Below are 22,822 nucleotides of genomic sequence, written 5' to 3'. Positions count from 1 at the left end.
GGGACTAAAAGCTAAAATACTGAGGATACATCATGCTGGGAGGCTTGCCAAGGCTGGCCACCTCCAGGAACCCCTCTGCCTGCTTCTCTCTAAAGGCTCTGCTGTAGCAGAGACCTGCTGCCGCAGCTTCATCAGGTGGCTCATCTGATTTTTGGACAGCTGGCGCTGGGCCAAACAACGTCAGTGTCATGGTGCAGGGCCATGAACTGGTGCCTGTCGGTGCTGCCAGCTCAGCCTTCTCCAAAAGCTTTCTCCAAGGGATGGCAGGCAGGCTTTTGCTGGATAGTGCATTGCCTCCAGGAGCTGATGGAGAGCCAAACCCAGCATAAACACAGTCTGTTCTGACTAATGTGACAGAAATATGATATGAATAAGTCTGGACGTCCAAGTGACCCAGTGATGCAGGGAGGTAATGACTGACGTTCTGACCCACTTCATGAACACAGGGCATGGATGTCTCTGGTCAGGGACCCCACTGAAATCCTGGACGAGGGGAGCGATGGTTAATTTCTTCCTTCACTCAGCTATTGGCAAAGCAGTATTGAGTCCACAGCCTCCTTGGCAACATTTACCCTGGGTCTGCAATATGCAGATTAAAGAGATGATAGCCATCATACTGAGTCCTTCACCCCTTGAGAATACTTGAAGCAGTGACTGACATACATACCCACTCATGCTTGCTGCCTGGGGTACAATTGTCTGCAGCACTGTTATCAGCCAGATCCACTGCTTGCATTGTTTACAACTATTTGAGGTTTGAAAATGCCCTGTTAAATGAAGTACAGAGCCAAGCCGAGAAAGCACTAAGTAGTTTCCCATTCTGTAGTTGGCGGCATTTCTATGGAAATATGGATCATTACTCAAACCAAAACTTTTCAATTATGAGATTAAAAAGCATGTTCATTTTGATTTTTTATGTTTAAAGACAAGCACAAATTAATGTTAAAGGCTATATGAAAGAATATATCTGACCAGAAACGAATGGAGGGAAGACATCACAAAAGTGACTTTACCACTTCTGCAGACCTAAGGCCACTGGTACTGTGACCTACACAGACCTGCAACACCCCTACTCACCTTCATGCCTTTAGCTGCCTAATGTGGGCAAACTCAAGGAGTCTGAATCGAGAGGCTCTGTAGAAAGTGTAGGCACCAAGTATGGGTGTGGTTTGTCCCAGTGGCATTGCACAAGGTGGTCAAAATATGGCTCAGGATCAGCAGGTTAAGTGATAATCACATCTACACTTACTTAAAAATAGCAAAGTCTGAGGTCACTCTGCAGAAAACAGCGTTAGAAATGCCACAAAGAATAATAAAGACCTGTGAGACTGGTTATAAAAAGAGCAGTGGGAGGAAAGAAGGCAACAGAAAGGTGGAGATTTATGAGGGTTTCTTATAAGGCATTATGGAGAGAGCAGAGAAAAGAAAAGAACATAGGTAGAGACACCAGGGTATATTTTTTAATCTCGTATCTAAAGATGCATGTGCCTATGCAGGCAGGTGATTACTCCTATTGGCAAAGCCATATGCAAGCATCCCTTCACGTTCCCTGGAATGAAATATGCATGCGTGTTTCCCTGTAAATGCAGTGTCCTGTGGCTTTTATTGGTACAAATCAAAATCGCTGCATTTTGCAAACATGGTCTTTTGTGTCTACTTACAGCTATGCCTGTGTTTTATTAGGCTATTGTGTGTATTTTATAGAGGCTGTGTTGCAGAGATCTGTACCACTAACAGGGGATGTTGTCAGTTTGTATGGCTACCTTAGGTAAGTGAGCACTAAACTAATCATCTTTTTCATGACCTTAGATGATGTACAGCAGGCTTATCACATGATCCAGCAAGCAAGCAAGCACTGCTGGCTTGAAAAGAAAGAAAAAACTGACATGCTGGCAACTTTGCTCTCCCTGAGGTGAGATGGTCACCTACCTTTGCTACATTGAGGCAGGAGATTTGTTTATAAAGCTAAGTAAGAGGTGGTGATTGATTCTCAGCTGGTGGTGGACTCACTGCACAGGCATAAGCAAAGCTCTTACCCTTTTGTTCTTGCTTGTTGCAACAGCAAAAAGGGAATATGGGATTTTTATTGGTCTTAGATGCACTGTTAAACAAAACACTGTCTCTGAGGCACTCTGAGAGGATAAGATTTAAACTGCTTCAGAAATGCCAGTGTTGTTAAAGGATTGCCTAAGGTCAGTGTTCTCCTGGCTGGGAGGATTTAAAACTTTATTGTGAAGGCTTCAGTGGAAATTAAATACCATCCCAGCATTTGGGCTTCACCCCCTCTACTTGAATGGTGAGCTTGGTCTTGTGGACATGTAGAGCATTAAAACGGTGCTGGTGCTTAAGGCACAAATTCAGCAGGAGACAGAGCTGCTGCCTACTGAAAGATTCTCTCCTGCCATTCCTCCTGATGGGGTGAATGGAACGGTTCGTTAGCAAACTCAGGTTGGCCCTAAGAGAAATGGAGGAGGAAACTCTACCAATTTCGGTCTCTTTTAAGGCAGGATGTGAGAGTGCTGCCTGTGCTTTGTTCTCCTCCTTCCCTGCCCGTGCATCTTTGCATAAAGTCCCTGTAATCAATACTGATTAACTGTCTTCAGAAAAAAGGCCCTTCCTTCCTTTGTTTCTTGTGAGATAAGAAGGGATCCTGATCCTGCCAGCCTGCCCTGTGAGTAATTGTTAGATACTTTGCAGCCTGTAAAACCAAGTGATAGCTTTTGCACTGGACAGTGCATAGCTGAGGTGCCTTAGACAGGAGCAGGGTTAGTTTTTCCAGCTGAGGAAGAGCAGTGGATTATAGAAGACAAGAGCACCAGACGGACTGCAGCAAGAGGTGAAACAGAGAGAAAAAGGGAGATGCTGTGAGGAGAAGGGAGGGAGAAGGAGAGGACAGGACCACTCTTTCCAGCAGGAGTGATCCTGCTGTTAGGGGAGAACATCATTTAGGTTGAAATTTAACACGACAAAAAAGTCCTTCAGTTTGCAAATAGACCTGGAATGGGCAATACCATTCTCTCACATCTCTTCTGCGTGCCACTACTCTTGCACGCACACAGCTATCAGCACCAGCAAGGTTTAATTCTTGAGCAATTTGATTTTTGAACCCAAATTGTTCCCTGTGGACTGTAATAATTTTTTCTTATGGGCATGTGCTTTGTTTTATCCTTAAATGCTGGATTTATTTGATTGACCATAACAGCTCTCCAAGTTAGACTGTGTTATTTTATGTATTGATTGGTTTTCTTTAACATTGCACACACACTGCAGAGCTATAATGGGACTCTCGTGAATCTCATGGATGATAACACAGAGGCATTCTTTCCCAGTTTTAACAATACAGTAGCATCTTGGCACATTTGGAGGTCAGGCAGTGTAGCAACAAGATGAAAACTCCTGTTAAGTGAATCATTTGTCCTTTTGTCGTTGGGCTTCTTGGCACATCTTGCCAAGGAAGTGAGTTGCTTCAGCCCTGCAAAACTCAAGTTCACAGTGTTCACTCAAGTATCAAATCAGTATCTGTGCAAAGGGGGAACAAGCATTGTGATATTAATTCCCTTCTGTCTAGAAAGTCAACCGAGACATCTTCCCTTTTATTTGCCTTTTTCTTTTCCTGCAGCAATGTGCTCTCTGTTACCTGAGTAGGGCAGAATGAGTGGGCAAGAAATCCTAAACCTTTACCCAAACTTGCAAAAAGGCTCAAAACTATGACGTTTAACTGTCTTCATTTCTTTGTGAGTTCTTTGTACTTTGGAAATTTGTCCCAGATTTAAGGGAACTCAATGTGAGAGGTCACTCATACGATACTTTTGACATAAGGAAACACTAGAATGTGCTTAGAGCCCTCTGCCTTCAGAAGAGGTTTGAATAAGTATCTAAAATTTCATGTCCTTAGTCAACTTTCTTGGCCTTTGCAAGCTTGCCAGTACTAGAATATGGGCTATTGCTCTGTCGGAGGAAATTAAGCTAAAATGTAAGCTATTTCAAAATAGAAATAATAACTCACGCCCATTACAGCCTGCCAAGCTCTTCAGGTCTTGTGGAGGCTACATACCACCACGGGTCCTAGGTCAGCTCTGAAGGATGCTGCAGACACAGGTTCTGTGAATCTGTCTCCTTCCTTATATTGTTCTGAACAATTCTTAGCGGTAGTAAAGAAATGGGTAGGGGAGAATACTAGAGAGAATAATGATGAGTAACTCTTTACTTAGGATATTTACTGTGAGCAAAAATAATAATCCATTTTCCCCCCCCCCCCCCCAGTGATTGGAAAGCCAAGTGGCATTTCAGTAGTAATATCAGGTGTTTGGAGCCCCTTGTTTAGAAAGATTTCAAGGATTTTACTGAGTATTTTTGAAAATCTCCTAAGGAAATATCTTTATAATACTAGACTGGAATTAAGAGGTACCACTCAACATGAGCTAAAATTTGGCTTACTTATTTATAGTCCCATTGGCTTACATTTTTCATACTCCCATTAGTTACCTTTTTTTAGCTGCATATTAAAATGGTGAATTTAAATTTGTTTTCCCGCCACACTGTAGTACCTTTTACCTACTAACATTTTAGGAAGCCCCAGACTGATCTAAGCCTTGGATCTGGTAGTGCAGATACAGCTCTTAAACTGTTGGTGCAGCTCATTGGATAAATTACGTGGCCTTAGTTTCATATTACGTTAGACTAAAGCCATAATTGCTAGTAATTCAATATGACAAAGGAAAGGAAACATTATATTCAGTAAATTAAGCTTCATATGACGGCATTACTTACGAAATGAGCAGTTGGTCAAGGACTTTTGGATACTATAAATAGCAGGAACTTATAAATTCAAAGAGCAGATTTTTCAGTGATGGAAAGCAGAAGTGTTGCAGCTATTGGCATAAGAAGGGAAAGAGCCCTTCTGTGGCCTTCAGGGCTAGGAGTGAAATAGGTGTATCACATTCATTAAATATATCAAGGGATGGGTTTACTTTTAAAAAATTTCATACTTCTGGTCAGCAAACAGCAGTGCTTCAGAAGTCACTAGGCTTTGCTCTCGAATTAAAGTTCAATAATATTTCTGGGTGAAATCCTGCCTCCGCTGAGAGCAGCAGGAGTTTCACTGTTGATTTGGCTGGGGATAAGGTCTCACCAAGCGCAGCAGAGGAAGGAGGATCTGCTTGGTTTTTCTTTTCATAAACTTGGAGCATGTAAAGAGGGCAGAACAGGTCTGCACTGAGACCCTCCTCAGGCCTGTGGAGCTCAGCGAAAATTGCTTTGCCTTAGTTCATGTTACCTGTGTTCAGGTCTCACTGGGTGTCTGGAGGTGGTAACGCAGCAGGATTTAGCATCGCCTGGAGTCACTGGCTGAGTCGTGTCCTTCCAAAGAGCAACTCTCTCGTCATGCCTTTTCTGAGGGAATGGGTTGGGTTTTTCTACAGTGTGAATATCATAGTCTTTCTTGATTTTGATGGAAAAATTAAAATCAAAATGCTTGAACCCTAACAAAAAACTTGGCTCCATTGTGAATTTTAGTTTCTTCTATATGTTGTTCAATTATTTGTCCATTTATGTCAGGCAGTACAATGTATTTTGGCGTATTCAAAAAGTGTTAGAAATCCAGCCTTTTCCTATCATTTCCCTGTGTAAAACATAAAAAGCTGAGAAAAGAAATCCTCCCCCTGCTTTGAAATGAACATTTGAAGACTTTTCATCTTAAAAAAATAAATTTCTGAAATGTTTTGTCTTATCTTCCAGATGCTTTTGCATTTTCTCTAAATAAAAACCCCTCAAACGTTTGACTCTGCCTGTGTAAGCACCAGTGTTTCTTATGTGCCTTTGATAATGAAGACTTCTTACCTACCAGCAGTGACTGAGGAATCTCTTGGATCATTTCCATCTTTCAAGAACAATATATTTTTATCTTATCTTAGAGTCTTGGCTCAATAGGGTAAAAATCAACATAAGTCTTTTATCAAATCTATACGTTTTATCAAAGCTCTGATCAAAACTCACGAGGGATTTGGGTCTAAGCAGAAGGATGAAAGACCATGAGTTGTCGACATACTTCATCCCTGCCAACAACCTCTATGTTCAAACAAAAGTCCTAATTACTGGTAACCTTGCCATTGGTTTTATCTTTAAGTACCTTGTCTGTAGTCCCACCTTCCTTTCTTCCCCTGGTCCCATTAGCGCTGGGGAGGTGTCAAAGGAAGGGCTCCAAACTGATCAATAGACTTTGAATCAGGCTATAGGCGATTTCAGGGCAGTAGTAAAAGATTTTAGGTGACATCTAGAGTGTGTTCATGTCAGCTTTCTTACAGAAACTAAGCAAATAGGAAAAAGATATACATAATTTACCCTTTAATATTTTTGTTTCACTCTCAAAATGTCAGCCAAAACTCCAATTTACCTTTGCCTTTCAGTATTTGAAATATGTGTTTTATCCTACAGTGTATGATTTTGAAATGTGCAAATTTTTATTTAAAATATTTTGAAAAGCCTCATTTCAAATTTCCAAGGTTTACACACCCATTTTTTAATTTGCCAGAATATTTTAATAGTTTAAACTATTTAAAATGGTTTTCAACCAGAAGTATTGCTTTATTAATTGTTTTTTTAACTGATAGATCAGATGTGTAAACTTCTGTAATGCTCAGTGCACCTACTTCCACTGATGTCAGAACACTTCCCACTGTCCTCTTGCTACATACTGTTGGGTGCAAAATACCCCCCCTGCACCTCTGCTGAAGAATTTTGCAAATTTTGTGTCATTATTTTAATTTTTCTCTCATCTCTCAATCTGTGCTCCAACAAAGACACAGAACCACAGGAAGGTGATTTACAAATTTTTCTTACAGCAACTTTAACAGACAACCGAAAAGAGCCTGGTGCTGCTTTGTATGCACTCATACAGAGACACCAACCTGCCTCTTTCATTCCTGCTGCATAGAAATAGTTGCATTTTGTCTCTTTCAGCAATTCTCCTGGGCCGAATTCTTTGCCATCCTGTCTCCTCAGTCCTTCAGTGCTGTGAACAGTGTGTGTTTGTCAAGCTGGTTTTCACAGTCACTAAATGGTTCTGCAATAAAGATCAGGCTTGTAATTAAGATGAAAATATTTTCCCTTCCCTGTGTCCTCAGTAAACTAACGGCAATGCTATAGCTCAGTGTAGAGCCACAGAGCACACCTGATCTAGCAACACAAACAGGATTTTCCAAGCTTAAAGGATCTGCCTTTTCCTACCTTTCTTTGTGTGTGGCTTGTAAATAGCAACTTTTTTGTAGTAGCAGTTATAGTAGCAGTAGTAAGGTAGATCTTGGATGGTTTAAGTGAGAGAGAAGAGTGTACTGAAAAGCTGCAAATGTTTGCACACCCACAGGTGCAGAGGTAATCTAGCCTCTCTATAAAAAACCAACTTCTGAGTCTTTCACCAGAGGCAATCAAAGAGTTTCTTTCCACTGCAGCTCTTGAACTGCCAGGCAGCATTTACCCAGAGCTCTAAGAAGCTACTGCGTTATGCCCTAATTATATCCATGTATTGATCACAGGTAACAGATTTCTAATTACACACATTTCCGTGATTAAAAAGTTCAGGCTGAAATGTTGTTTATAAAGTATTCTCTAACACAACAGAAGCACTTCCTTGTTGCATCGGGCCAGGGTACTCCCTCCCCAGAAAGAGGGATCCACGGGTGATGCAGGGGTATGCACCCTTGGAGCTGCCCAGTTCCTCCATGTACATAGGAAATGCACAAGGGATGGCTGGGGTGTTGGAGAGACCAGAGAGCAGTAATATCAGCTTTGCCTTCCCAGGCACCACAGAGCAGATAAGCATGGAGGGATCCCCTCTTATATGACAAGAAAAGAAATGTAATTATTAATCTCATTTCCTTGGAGAGCACAGGGGGTGATGAGATATTTACTTCTATAACACATTCGGTGTGTGAGTTACCCTTTTGATTTTACTCCTTGCCCGCTGTAGCTGCCTTGCACAACTCATATGCTGTGGATGTCTCATCCTGGCCACAAACAGAAGGGAGTGACCAGGAGTGAGAGGCTGGGTCTGCCCATCAGCTCCCGGGCAGCACAGAATGTCCCAGCAGCCATGTGCTTCTAGTGTGGGAAGGTCCTGTTGCCAGCACATGCAAGAGGACGGAGCCCTGGGCAATAGCGCCTGGGAAGGTGAGAAGTAAAGTCAGTTTGCCCTGTTTTGAGGATTTTCTCCTGGTAAGATGCAGTAAGGACTACCTGGTTTATCTCCTGTTCTCGTATCCATTTTCAGGGCTGAGTAAGGCCCTCGTGTGTGGGGTTGTAGCAATTTAGGATTTTATGAACATTATATTGTCTTGCAACAGATTTACAAACTTAAGTGAGTATGATTTCTGATTCTAAAATAAAACAATTGAATTACAAGCAGAATTATGAGATAGTTAAAATACTACATGTAATGAAAGTGTAGTCTGGCAATAAGTTAAATTGGAAAGGATCTTGTCTCTCTCCTCTGTCTCCACTTCACTCCTTTGTCTCCCACTGTCTCCCTGCTTTCACAAAATCTATAGTAATTTACTTGTCTGTCACTTTACTGCTTGGGGACTGATTCAATATCAGGAGATGGACAAACATGTAAAAATACCACGGTCACATAAAATCCATTTTCTGGGAAAGAACAAAAATAAAGCTAAGAAGCTCCCTCTGCTACTTAGTAAGCCTTGGGATAATTTAATATATGCAAATGTATACAAAGTGCCCTGGAGAGATATAAATTTTACTGAACATTATTTTGGAGCCAATCTGTGGTATCATGTATTGGTTTGAGTGAGTTGGCCATTCCCAGTTCACATTTATGTATATGAAATGTATATGTGTGTCCACGTGTGTGTGATAGATGCACACATGTGCAGTGATTACCAGTGGTGGAAGCAATCACATGCTGGAGGTGACAAGTCAAAGATCAAGTAGAAGTTTTTTTGTAAACTGGGGGAAATCCTGCTTTGAATAACCAATGATTTGACCTTTGTTAGCTTTTAGCCTAGTTGGTAGTAGTTATCCAAAAGAGATTAAACTATCAGTCTCAAGGCGAGGTACTTTGCATTTTGAACAAGACCAGGGATTAAACACAGATACTTTCTGAACGCCAAGGGAGTTCGCAGAAGGATAATGATTTCAGGGGAAAGGCACACTACTGCATGTAAATTGCAGTTTTCTTCCCCCTTCCTTACTCCTTTCCCTGAGTTTGAAAGCCTTGAGGAAAGCTTACCATGGTCTGGTGACAGAGCACCACTGGCTTATTGAACAGACTGCAAGTGGTACTGAAACAGCAGCACACTGTGTTTGCAAACCAGCCAGGTGGTGTGTGAGTCCTACTGTGGGAGCACCTTTGCAAACACTGTATGCCAGGTATTTTGTGGTTGGATGCTGATTTCTAAGGCCTGATAGCCATTCCCCATGCCATCCAGGGCTCTGAGGTACCATCCACCTCCTCAGGTACACCAAGCCATTTCCCCAGAGACGCAGAGGGCAGCCCTGCCCAGGCTGGGCTGAGGGGTGATTTGCCTCAAGGTAAGTCCAGGTGCATGTTGTGCTGCAACTCACAGCATCATGGTGCCAGTCGATGCCAGCTGGTGCCAGGATAGCTGGCACAGAGGGCAGAGCTGGCTGGATTCAGGAAGGATTCAGCCACACTGGCTATACCTACCATCTTCCTTGCAGATGGAGGGGTTCCAACAAATGACTGGGAAACCAAAACTCACAGGTGAGGACTGGTGTGGGGGTAGGCACACCTGCAGCTGCCACACCTCGGTTGATCTAGAGAAACCTAAAACACCTGAGAGGTGGGCAAGCGGGATGAGAGCTGTTTCCTTTGGGTGTTTAGGCTTTGTTATTGTTTTTCCCCTTTTGTGCTTTGAAATAAGAGACTAGGTCAGTGCTCTGAAAGTCTGCAGGTTGTCATTTGGACTGTGATAACCCATTCAAATGAATGAACAGGTGAGTGGTCTTAATGTGACCCCTTTGAGTGGTGGTAGGGAAATAGCTGTCATGCTACTGTAGTCCAGGAGAGTGGCTGGACTGTTTCCTCATGTTGATTCTAGACATCATATCTTTGCAGCAAGCCTTTGGTTTTTTAGCATTTTGAATGAATGAGCAAGATCTCCAACTTCCAGCAGGTAAGCAACCCTACGGTGTGTGATCTAATTCTAAAATCTGTATATGAAAGCACAAATTTACTTGAATAAATTTTGTTTACTAATAAATAGAACTTTGAGCATGTGGTGGGACCTGGGGACCTCCAGAGGTACTTTCCATCCTAAGCGGCTCTGTGTAAACAGCATGGTTAGGGGCAGTATCTGTACCAGATCTGAGTGGATGGTTTAGTTGAATATTTAAAATAATTCTAAAATATTTTTATTAGAGTAACTATAGACTTATAACCTGCTGATTTTTATATTAGTAGTCCTCACCTTTATTGAAAATATTATTTTAAACAAAATCTATTTGCCTGCTGGGCACTGGCATTTAAACAAAACATGTAGAATTTAAAAAAGTGTGCTTGAATTTTTGAGTCCAGCATTTAAGTTTATAAATCTCGGGAGAGGTTTGCTTTTTTTAAAAAAAGTGTCACATACATCTTTCCACATCCTAAGCACCTGTGTCTTCACCTGTTGGTGGGCTGTGGGGAGCAGGATTTGCCCTGTTTGTAGTGTGGGATGCTGTGGGGTGCTCTAGCCAGCCCTGGGGCTTAGTGGCATGCTGGCAAATATCTGCAGTGTTTCCAGTGCTGATTGTGTCTGAACGGTCCCCAGACATTAGTTTCAAGATTTTCTTCAGTCCTGCTGCAGTGAATGGCTGTAAACATTTCTGTAGCTGTTCAGGCTCAAGTCAAGCTGGTTAAGGCAATGTGAAATTCAAGGTCAAAAGGTCACACACTGCTAAATTTAAGATTCAAGTTTATGCAGATGAGTAAATGTCTGCTTGGATCATTTCCATTTCAGTTGCACTAGCTAAGGTATGGCCCTTCCAGCATCTGGGTATCATAGTAATTTCACAGGATTTATGAACAAAAAAGGTCCTCCCCAAACATCTTTTCCCAAGGGTGTGAGCCTAATTGTTCCTGTGCATCCAGGCTTGTATCTACAAATGTTTGGATATGGCTCTTAGGTTTCACTTCATCATCCCTTATACAGGATTAAACAGTATATTCTCTTGTCAGTTTGTTCCTACCACTCATTTTCTAATAGTGGGAAAACCTGAGCATTAGAGGTGTTTGGGATAAAAATCCATTTGCAGATAAATATATTTGATGGGGTCCTCTCACTGGGAGAGATTGAGGTTTTGGGGCTTTGTTGTTGTTGTTGTTGAAGCTTAAAGGGACAAAACTGGAATATCAGCAGAAAAGTAGTGTTTTAAGGTATCTTTTTTGCACACAATTTCATCTTCTCCCAGCACAGTGTTGGATGACGATGTTGTTGGTCCTTTCTGAAGGCTTAGAAAAACAGACCATCTGTCTTTTAAACAGCTTGTGAGACTCTTGGTTTGATAATTGCGGGTTGTCTGTACAGCTCCCAGACGTGTTTAAATCATACTGGGTATAACTCTTCCATTTCTGCTTCCAAGTTGGTGTGTGGCTTGTTTGTTGCTGAGTGAATGCAGTCATGGGATAGAGATGTCCAAATTTAGCAGAAGATGAGGTTATCTGTAGCAGTGACCCACCGCAGAAGAGGCACCTACGAGGAGCACTCAGTAAATACAGGAATCTGAGCCAGGTGCCCTCCCTCTCTCAGGGCTCCAGGGCAATCGTTGTCACCCTGCTGATTTCCTGCAGTTGCTATAGGTGATTCCAGGTGCAAGCTCAGCCTAAGATCTTCCTCCTGTCCCTGAGGATCTGGTAGTCTACCCTGTGAAGAAGTGATGGGAAACAGCTTGCTGGCTATGAATTGGCTTTGGGTCTGCTCCAGTAGCCTTAACTTAACAAGTGTATTGTTCTCTCAGAAGACATTTTATACTTTTTTTAAATTGATGACATCTTTCACTTGCTGCTCATCTCTTTATTTACTGTTTCTTAGTAACATTTCATTACATTGTGCTGTTTTAGTGTCTCTCCGTAAAACCAAACTAATATTAAAAGTTCTCTTTTCAATAGCAATTTGCAGTTAAATGTACTTTTTCTTGCTGTTATACATAGCCTTCTTTGAAATTGTTGGTGGTAAGTTATATACTGCTCAATTTAAAGGAATTTTTTAAAGTGAGATTTAGTGAAATTACTTCTCAGAGTCATCATGATTTACAATTGCTTTCAGGCAATTCTGTCCCAAAAGAGCCAAATTGACTCCTGTATTTTGTTTCTTCATTTACCATCTTCATAGTTTTTCTTACGATTTTTTTCTTTTTCCGCTTACTATTAAGAATTAAATAACTTGCATATTTGGTTATTACTAACAAACTGGGATCTAAAGGCTGCCTGATTTTCAGTAGTTCAAGAAGCAGAATTAGATACAGGTTTCATCCTGGATGAACAAGCTTTTGCCAGGCACTGATGTCTGTCACTGAATGACAGTGGTTGAACTTTATAAACACAGGGGAAAAATCAACAACTCTATGACACTGATGTGAAGGGCTTGGTTCATTAAGTGGATACCTTAGGCTAACGTCATAAAGAGCAGATTGGAATTAGATGTTGGTTTTGTTGCTCTCTCCCAAAACCTTCTTCAGGGAGAGTTCACTTACCTCTTACACTTGAGAAAAAACCTGGTTGACAAATATAACTCTTTCTGACTGCAATGGAGACACCAAAGCAATCCAGATGAGCTCAAGCTGTGTGGGAATATGTGTAGCACACAAGCACAGGACAAGCAAATATGGGGAAGTTGTCTCCTTGCAGAGATTCTGTCTGACTGAAAGCTGTGTAGGAGCTGGTCTCCTGCCGCAAGTCAGAAATTTTCTTCTCTCAGATTTCCCCTTGAGCCTTCCCTCAAAAATGAAAATGGAAGGAAATATCCTTTAATTCACATAGTGGGGGGTATATATATATATATATATACACACACACACATATCATGTATATAATACATGCTTTGTTCAAATACAGCCATAATTATATTTTTCTGGAGAGTAAATATAAACTATGCATGTGATAAGAACGTGCAGGGGCTGCATCACACAGGCAATTAACAGGCTGTGTTCTGAAAAGCTGAAAGTCTTCTCTGGCTTTAGGAATCTAACTTTGACCAGATGTTGATGGTAATTGAGTTGCAATGAAATTGCCCAGTGGGAAACAATTTAGCTTTTAAAATGTCATAACTTAAACCTTGATTTAGTGTATTGCATAAAAGTGGGCATAACTTGATACATCCTCTTTTTTTATTAACTCTGCGAAGTTAAGTTCTTAAGGTGTCTATAGTGTGTGTGCATGTGTGTATTTCAGCTTTGTTTCCTCAGTGCCAGCCTTTTCTACTAGCATCACAGTTCATAGGTGCACAGGAACAGTTTATCTTAGAAGGGACCTGGAGATCACCCAATGCAGGGCTGACTTAAAAAGGTTTGTCAGGGTCTTGCCCGTTTGAGCCTATCATGGAATGTAGCTGTCTAGCTCTTCCCACTCATTACTCAAAAAGTCTTAAGTTAAAAAGTTTACTGAGGAAGCGGATATTGAAGATTTTACATAAGAACTGCATGCACAAATACATTCTCACTCATGCTTGCGTATATGTAATATATTGCACCCGACTGCATGAAGCAGGGAACTATTACTATGACCACACTTGTGAAAATATTTGAATTTAGCTTACTTTACATAAACACTCTGGCCTTAAGCCCACATTGTATGGTAAAATGTATAGCACAGCAGTCCTGTTCTCAGGACAAATGCTTGAAGGGGTTTTCAGTGTTTCCATTCCAACCTTCCCAAGCAGGGGTTGGTCCTACCTTGGCCTTAAAATTTTTCTCAGGAATATTCTATGAAAAACTACACGTTTAAAGGGGCAAAACTGATTACCCTCCCTCACCACCCCAATAATTCAGTGGAGGGGAGAGTTTGCATATGCCTCCCTTGGTCACCCTGGCTGGTTGGTTGGCCACCAGCAGGGCAGACCCAGGGAACACTGAAGAGCAAACCTAGTGCTTGAGACCTGTTCCGTGTGGGTAAGGTCCTGGCTGAGACGTTGTAGAGAAGCTGAAAAGCTGTTTGGAAATCTAGCCATGAGAAGCACGCTACAAAACTAGTACTAATACAGGTCATATGGTTGAAACTTACTTCATTTAGGTGTTTCAAAAACAGAAGCATTGGCCAGTATGTGCCTGCAATGCTCGATTTCTTTCCCCACCTTCCCTATTTTATTAGTTCGTGGGCCTGGGATGCTTTCTGCTGTGTTATGGTCCAGTTGATGTAACACCCATAGTTCCTGAAGCTTTTGCATCACTTGTGTTTAAATCCCACCTTGAGAAGCCCACAGATATATGTTCTTCTACCTGACACTGCTTCACACAGATGCAGCTGCCAACTGAGAAGCAGAAAGTGTCCAACTGACCCTTGCATCTGATCCAGCCTTTCACGTCATGGACCAAAGGTAACAGCAAGATATTTTGGGACCAGGACAGGATGTTAGCCTAGTGTGTCCTTTCCCAAGCACAAACTGACTTCAATAGAATTGTACTGATGGAGAAGATCCTGTGGACATGTGGACAACCCTCCAGTGCATGGCCCTTTGTGGTAACAGCCAAGGACTGAACGTGTTCCTGGGTTCTGGGAAGACAGGTAAGAGTACCATGCCTTGCTCACATCTGGCACTCAACCACAGTGCCAGAGCTCCTCTCTTTTCGTGCTGTAGCTATGTTTAGCTGGAGACGTGCATGATAAGAATAAGTGGCTTATGAGAAATAAAAAAAAAAAAAAAAAAGTTGCTATTTCAATAGACAAGATCAGACAGAGAGAGAACAATATTAAATAATGGATGTATTTTATTAATTAATTCAGACTTCAGACAGGCACCACTTGTGCAAACTAAACATTAGTACGCACATAGACTTTATTTTCATGTTCATGGCAACTGAAATTCTGGGATTTTGCATTTTAGAATACAAATGAATGAAACCAGTTGCATGTAGTCTGAAGTATTTCAATGTCATTGCAGAAGTAGTTCAGCAGTAGCAAAGAATTGAGCAGCTACAAAAAGCAGATCTGATAATAAACAACCACATAGTGCTTAAAACACTTTAGCAAATGCAGGGATAAGCATGGCAAGCTGCCTTACAGAGCTGTGGTTTTGCCATGTGATAACATTGCTCGCCATAGATGCAAAGGTGTAGGGGTCCCATACCTACAGTCACATCCATGTAACAAGTGACGAACCTAACAATAACACTGATCTTAAAAAGTTTTCATTTTAAACTCTTCTGGATGAAGGCCTCTGTATCAAGGGAATCCCCAGGGAATATACTGTGGCAGTTTCTGCAGGTTAGCTGGTGGCCAATAGCTCAATGCTTTGCATCATGAACAGGACCAGAAATATAACAGCTTGAGAGATTTTTGCAGCTAGTTAACTAGATGGGGTGAGGGGAAAGCTATGATAAAAGAAGAGTGGGCCATTCTACCTTTCTTGAATTATTGAAGCTATCTAAACAAAATAACAAATCCTGTGCACGTGACAGTAGAAAGAGTACAGGATCTTTGTCAACTCTCAACTAAATGAGCTGGAATGGTGTTTTTGAGAGAGACTGATGGGTCAGATAAGCAATCTCAGTGTGCATGGCCTGAAGGGATAATATGGAGATGACACTATAAAAGGTATCAAGCAGCAGTTTGAGGTGACTTATAAAACTTGTTGCTCAGACATCCACATCCATATGGAAGTTTCACTAGGCAGTCAGCTAGTGCCACATTTAGTATCCCACACTGCACGGGGACAATTCCAGTGCACCTGCAGGGGAACTGCAGTGACCCCTAGTAAGGCACAATTATGGTTTTCTGAATTTCTCTGGACAAGATGGAGGGAAAAACCTTGTTTATTTTTCTTGTAAGGATGCTACTAGGAAAACTATGTCCAGAAACCACACTTATTTTCTTCCAAAACTCTTTGGCTATTTCTTGGCAAGATAACTCAGTGTGTGCAAGTCTAATTTACAATGCTGCTATGTGTATAAAGAGCATGGTTGTATTTTGTTGCACACTTTAATAGACTGTATCAGAAATCTCTCTTCCCAGCAGCTGTGAGAGCCACACCTGAACCTTACTTTCTACTTACCATGTTTGTCATGTAATCACAGTGTAATTAAAGCATCCACAGTCTAGGCCATTATAAGCTCTATCGTCTAATAAGGATAAAATATCAAATTGCTCTAGTTTTTACATTTAAATTTATCTTCACAGCAATCCCCATGGTGTTGGAGGTCCATGCTATGAATAGCACTGAAATGCAGTCAACAGACATTTCCGTGTTACTCCAGGGAAGGCACAGATAATTAATTGTCCCCAGTTTGCTCTACTGTCCATAATTATAGTCTTGAGTTTATAAATAACAAAGCATGATTTTAAAAACCAAAACAAACCCCTCAATTACTACAGAGTTCCTGAGATAATTAAGTCTCCAAATGTGGCTCTGAAGAAGGGAACCAAAACTACACTGCAAAAGCCCATAACGTGCAGATGTGCGTAAGCAGAGCAAAGTGACAGGATGGAAAACGTCATCAGGAAAATAAACTCTCTCATCATTATTTCACTGCTTTTTACCTAAAAAAACAATGGCCTATTGTCTCGATTCACCCTATTGTTCTGTTGCATTTTTTGTTATTGAAGGAACTAACAGTCAGTCAGTGAGAGTTTCCTGAGGAGTAGCAGCAGTATCCTATGCCTAAGGCTTGTTTTGCTGCAGGTTTAGGAAAAAACAGGAAAGGTAAGTTACTGAGGTAAATTTAAGCACACAGTTTACAATTCAGCTTGTTTGGATATGCCCCCCTTCTTCAAATAAAAACACCCTCCAGTTTTGCAAGTACAGCGGTTAAAACCTGCAAAATGGAGCAGAACAAAGCTGTGCCCTGTCGCATCCCTGCTTGATGGACGTTCCTCTGTTGTTACTGGGCGTTGTGTAATACTAGGGAAAAACTCTAGTCGGGAGCCAGCACAGCAGGAGGCTTCATTAGCCATGAACAGGAGCAAAACAGTGCTTCAGAAGGAGTGGTGCCCTCTCTGAACAATCAGCGTCACCACAACAAGCACATAATCAGCTGGGCAGCCTGTAACACATGCTTTGGATAAAGACAGACCTATGGATACAAGACAGCTATGGCTTAAGTGTTCCAAAAGATCTTTGCCCAACAGGGAAACAAATTATACATTAAAAACCTTACAAAATACATGCTCTGTTCTTTCTCTGTTTAATATCTTCCTTGCTCGAAGCTTGGCTGTTGCCCAAATGCATCCAGAGCAACGCTTGATGATAACTCAAAAATGTGCAGTTAATCTGTGTGTAGCTTCAACTCCTGAATGCCAGGAGCAAAAGCATACTTTTCAGAGAGAAATAGGCTTGGTCACACAGCATAATCAGGTTTACATAAGTTTTTAGATAACCAAGATAAAGGAAATACTTCTGTAAACTCTTCTGAGAAAAGAGGAAAACTCTGAGTTGAAAAACTGCTCTTTTTCAATGTCATTTTATCCACAAACAAGCGTAAACCTCAGTAGAGAGTTTCTTGCATGACAGTGAGTAAAACTTTAGCTTGCTGGTCTTTTTTTGTGATTTTTTTTTTTTTTTTAACCTTACAGCTATATTTCATCATAAAAACTAGTTTGAAGAAAGAGTAAACTTTTGCTCTTTGGTCTATCTTGACATTCCTCCAGAGACACATAACAGGAATATTTCAGATTCATTTTTGTCTCCTACTTGCAGGAAACAGGAAAGTTGCAGTTCTTAATTTTCAGGCTTCTGAAATGAGAAAGATAAAGAATTTATACACTGAGACAAGACATCTTTGCTTTCTTCATAATAAAAAAATTAAAAAAAAATAGAAACATTACAATCTAAAAGCAGTAGTTCAGTGAAATTGGATATTTTTGCCTTAACCATAATAAACAAAAATGGTTAGTTATGCCACATGCACCTCCTGTTTATTATCTGTGTAACCCTACTAGGTGAGAAACAAAAATCTATACTCATGTTTCAGTATGATACAGACTTCAGACTGTACATTACTGTAGCAATTGCTGAAGCTCAATACTGAGGAATGAGACTAAAAAAGTCATTGTTTTTGTTTCATACGATCCAGTTTTGTGGATGTAAAGGGAAGGTCTTCAAACACTTTCTATCCATAACTGAATAAGACAAGATGAAAACATCTAACAAATAGTTTGCAATTTTAAAATATCAGTTTTGGTGTCCTGCTCTCATGGACTTCTTTATGGCCATGAAGATGCCCACATGCAAAGCTCTGGGATTCCTCTCACATTCAGAAAAGCTCCAGGCGTGGCAAAGTATCCATGAGGTGTATTAAAATAATCCTGCTGCTTTGCCATTTTTGAGAGTGCAAGAATATATCAGTGGCGGTCTTACTAAGTCAAAACCAACCAAGGAGAACAACAACCCAGCTCCAACTCCCCCATCAACCCAAATACTCAAAGCCAAACTGGCCCAGTAAGAGCAGACACCTATTGCCACTGATTAAATTTGAGGGATCCTTAGAGCTCACAAGGGTCCTTAACAGACTTTACTTGTGCAGAGTGGGAGAGTGGGTCAGGTTCATGAATTCCCCTTACTATGCAAGCAATACTTTTTTGTTTGTTTGTTTGGGTTTTGTTGTTAGTTTTTTGTTTGTTTTCTTTTTTTTCTTTTTTTTTAATATTTCTTCCTATTGGCAGACTTGTCTCCATGTAAGTCTTATTCTGACTGGTGGTCTCTACAGACCTAAGGAAACAATTTCAACTTCCTTACTGTATGAGCTGGGCAGTATAATTTAAACAGGACAGTGGCCAGTGATGAAGAACTAGCCAGATTCCTTTGGGTTCATTTCTAGATATTAATGTTTCATTTTTTGATAGATCATGTTGTTCCTACAGAGAGCCTGCAATACTGTATGTCCATGTATTGGCTATTTGTCAACAGAGAAAAACAGAGTTGACTTTTATGATAAAGCTTTTGCTTCTATGACTTTTTTAGCACATATTCTAATGACTGGTGTTCTGCAAATTTTTGTGAGAACTGTCATCTGCTCCATTGATGCAGTGAAGTGGTAGAGAAAAATCAGAGAGACTAATGACAACCAACGTTTCAGCTCAGTCAGACCCTCACACAGCATCCTGAGAAGCAGGAACTTTTGCCTGTATCTCACAAGTCTGATGACGATATGCATTGCAGAGGAGGATATAAACTGTACACTAAAGCAACTGTTCTCAGCTCTGCAGGCATGTTTATAATGAAACATCTGCAGCTCTTCTGCAAATCTCTAAATATTTTTCAATTACAACATCTTAAAGATTTGAATCAGTCCTAATGAGTTGGCACAATATCATATTACGTCGTACACTATATCACTATGAAAAGAATTCAAATTAAGTGAAAACAAAATCCCTCGATCTCCCATCATAGAAACAAAGACACAAAGACCTCCTAGTGTGGTATCAGCAACAGTGTGGGTTCACTTTGGTGAATGTGTGAAAAGAAATAATACTAAACTTTTCTGTGGAAAGTTGGAACTAAAGACTACATGGGCCTATTGTTTCTTTCTTCATCCAGAATTAGAAATATATAAATCTAGCACATGAACCAGATGAATGTTAGAGCTAATGAACACTTGACTACTTTCTGTGGAGCTCACTAGGTATTAAAATACTCTCAAGGCATTTATTTAGAATGTTACAAGTAGGAACACACATGAGTATGTGCCTATATTGATAAAATACTTATATGATCAAGCTGTTTTTTTCTTTAAAAGGCTTAAACTTACTGAATCATTCATCTGTCTGGTGCCAACAATACCTCTATAATGAAATTAAAATAATTTATTAACAGTGGGATATGTTTGCTATCTCCTACCTATTATGTTTTTGTGACTTCGTCTTTTAGTTAGTGATGGTATTTTGTCAGATGTAAACAGAAATGCTATCAAATTTAACATTTTCATTTCATGCACAGCTTCCAATGAAAGGTCTTCACAGTTGGAATGGAGTATTTTGTCTGCTTAATTACTGTTGTTCTTCAAAACTCACCGATCCATGGTTTGGAAGGATTTGTGTAAGACTAGTCAGCAAACACCCAATTAAGGAGGCTATGTGAATCTGCATGTAGATCTTACATTAGTATTCTACAGTCATTTCAAATGAGTCAGAAGTAATTATGTGACTGACACCTGATGAATCAATATGTATGCATCAAGCTGCCAGACATATAATGCGCATCGGTAACAAGAACGGGATATATGCCAAGAAGCAGTGTGCATAACACTACCCAGCAACAGAATAGTCAGTGATGGTTTGCATGTAGGGTAGTAATTACCTATGCATGCAGGTTAACTTTCAAGCTAACTGCTTTTTACTTGTCTTGACTGGCACATGCAAACTGGCAGAATCTGCTCTCACCAGATGTTACGTAAACATTCAGTTAGGGGCAAGTGAACAGTTAACTTGGTCTGGTTGGGTTGTGCAAACCTCTCCCCTCCTCTGAGCAATCCATCCAAACACCGAAACAAAAGCTGGTCCTCTCAAACCAGAGTAAAGGTTTGCTAGAGCAGGGCTGAACCACCTGGGCACATCCACCTCAAAGCTGTGGCTGATCTGGGGTCCCATCACAGTCCTATTAGCTCATAGTAATATTGTTGTTCAGTCTAAAAGAAACCGTTTTGCTTTCCAGACCAATTTACTGGGGGAAAGGAGAGAGTTAAGTGATGAAAGGAGAGAATCCCATCACAGGCACACATGGTTTGTTTCAGTCAGGGTTACATACTCTCTTAGTCCGCTTATTATGTTACAAGTTTAAAATGGAGTAGCATGAAATATTTTCATAACATCTTGGATTTTTAAGTGAGGAACATGTGCTACACAAAATTAAAGCAGGATACCAAGAAGATTAATTACTTAGAAAAGGGGAGGAGGTGGTGGGGGAACTGAAACCTTCGAGGAAAAGGGAGAGAATCCAGCACAAAAAACAGGCTAAGAGGACAGCTCTGTGTTCCTGGAATGCTTATTACCATTTGAGAGAGATGACAGCAGTTACAAAAACAAAACATGAAAAAAGAAAGCAGAGCCATGAACAAGCTGAACATCTCCCTAGGTACCTACGTAATGACAGACACACACTGCCACACAAGTGTAGTATCAACGATTATTTCTTTTGAGCTAAGATGACATGTTTCTTTCAGACTGGCGTTTTCCATAGCCAAGAGCAGCACAGTTGCAGAGCTGGCTTCTCCTCAAGCCAAACTGACAGTGCCACAAAATCCAAAAGGCACCATTAGCGTACACTGGCAAAGTGTCAGACACCATTCAGCAAAAGAGAAACCCATGTGATAAAGTGCACGTTATGAAACATTTCCTCAAATCCCCCCAAAGCGTGTGAAGTCCTTACTGAAACTAGGGCCTAGATAAACTCCTGACAACCTTTTCTATATACATCCTAGAAACAAATATCTTCCCCCAAGCTGAAACAGGAAAATAGAGGCTGTTGACTGACCTGAATTTGGACCTCACTCTCAAAACAATCCTTTCACTTGCTCTGTGACAGGGTCAAGGTCGATGTCATAGAAACATGGCCTTGTGGGCAGTCCTGGCATGGTGCTCATCTGTGGAAACAATGAAATCAAGTTATACTAGCGCACCTGTAAACAGATAATCACTCCACCCATGTAAACCTTAGACTAAGAGAAACGCTGGATTGTTCAACACAGACTCATCTGCAGATGTATCATTACCATGTTTTTCATTTCTGTTAAAAATTTCAAGCTTGGTACTTTTTTGATTAATTTTCAAGTATGAGCTTCCAAAAGACAGGAAAGGGAAAACAAAAGCCACAAAATACAGGCTAGAATAGCAATCTGACAATAAGCTCCATAACAAAATGAAGACCTGGGACTTACTTTTTCCTCAAAATATTTATCTAGAACATTTATCCATTTATATCTCCTGAAAAAAAAATCACACAGCAAAGGGCAAGGACATAATTGTCCGAATTTACCCAGTGATACAAATTTGTTGAACCCAGACCTTTCCCACAGAAAACCAGAATAGAGAAGCAGAATTAATTGCAAGACTTACCTAATGTAAGGAACAAATTTGAAATAGTTCGGCTAAACATACAGGGATTACAGTTGAATCCTAATTTAGTAGTTAGAATTAGCAGGTTGAGATATGAAGCTAAAGAAACACAATTATCTCAAACTATGCCTAATTAAGATCCTGATCTAGCATAAGACATCAGCATCTGCATACTTTTAAACATGTGAATAGTTTCATGGACTTAAATTACACAAATAACTACAGCTCTGCTCACGCTACTTATAACTTTTATATGAAATTGGCATTTTATTGGCAATTAAAGACATGAGGGTGACATGGAAACCTTGAGGTGCTGGTATACAGTAGTTTTAAGCCACTTTAAATGAGAGGTACCCCAGCTTCTCAACTCCCTGCCTGGACTCCCTACATCTTCCTTGCAAAGGAGATGTCTGGAGAGCAGGTTTGGCAGAATAATGCTGGGTTCTGATCTGTTTCTTCTCCTCCAGTTTCAGCACCTTGAGCCAGGAAGGGTTTGCCTGTCACCAGTGCCACCACTGGCACAGGGTAAAGGTTGTGACTACTGTGGGACAATCTTAAGGCAGGACCAGTTTGGATGAACCTGGACCACTTCGGATTCAAACCCTTAGTCTTCCT

General features: G+C 40.7%; 1 protein-coding gene across 2 annotated transcripts in view; it reads right to left on the bottom strand.

Annotated features, from left to right (window-relative positions):
- Positions 1-14,913: 14,913 nt before the first annotated feature.
- MTHFD1L (methylenetetrahydrofolate dehydrogenase (NADP+ dependent) 1 like) overlaps positions 14,914-22,822 on the bottom strand; it is a 146,940-nt gene continuing 139,031 nt past the window's right edge. For both annotated transcript variants that reach the window (XM_050315394.1, XM_050315395.1), the window contains 2 exons: positions 21,627-21,735; positions 14,914-17,891 (listed from right to left, as the gene is read on the bottom strand). In XM_050315394.1, the coding sequence (XP_050171351.1) occupies positions 21,646-21,735 (90 nt within the window). In that variant the 3' untranslated portion in view covers positions 14,914-17,891; positions 21,627-21,645. The remainder of the gene's footprint in view (positions 17,892-21,626; positions 21,736-22,822) is intronic.

Source organism: Myiozetetes cayanensis, unplaced genomic scaffold (genome assembly GCF_022539395.1).
Source record: "Myiozetetes cayanensis isolate MyiCay16 unplaced genomic scaffold, myiCay2020 scf2-11, whole genome shotgun sequence".
Lineage (NCBI taxonomy): Eukaryota > Metazoa > Chordata > Aves > Passeriformes > Tyrannidae > Myiozetetes > Myiozetetes cayanensis.
This window is presented reverse-complemented; position numbering and strand designations above follow the sequence as displayed.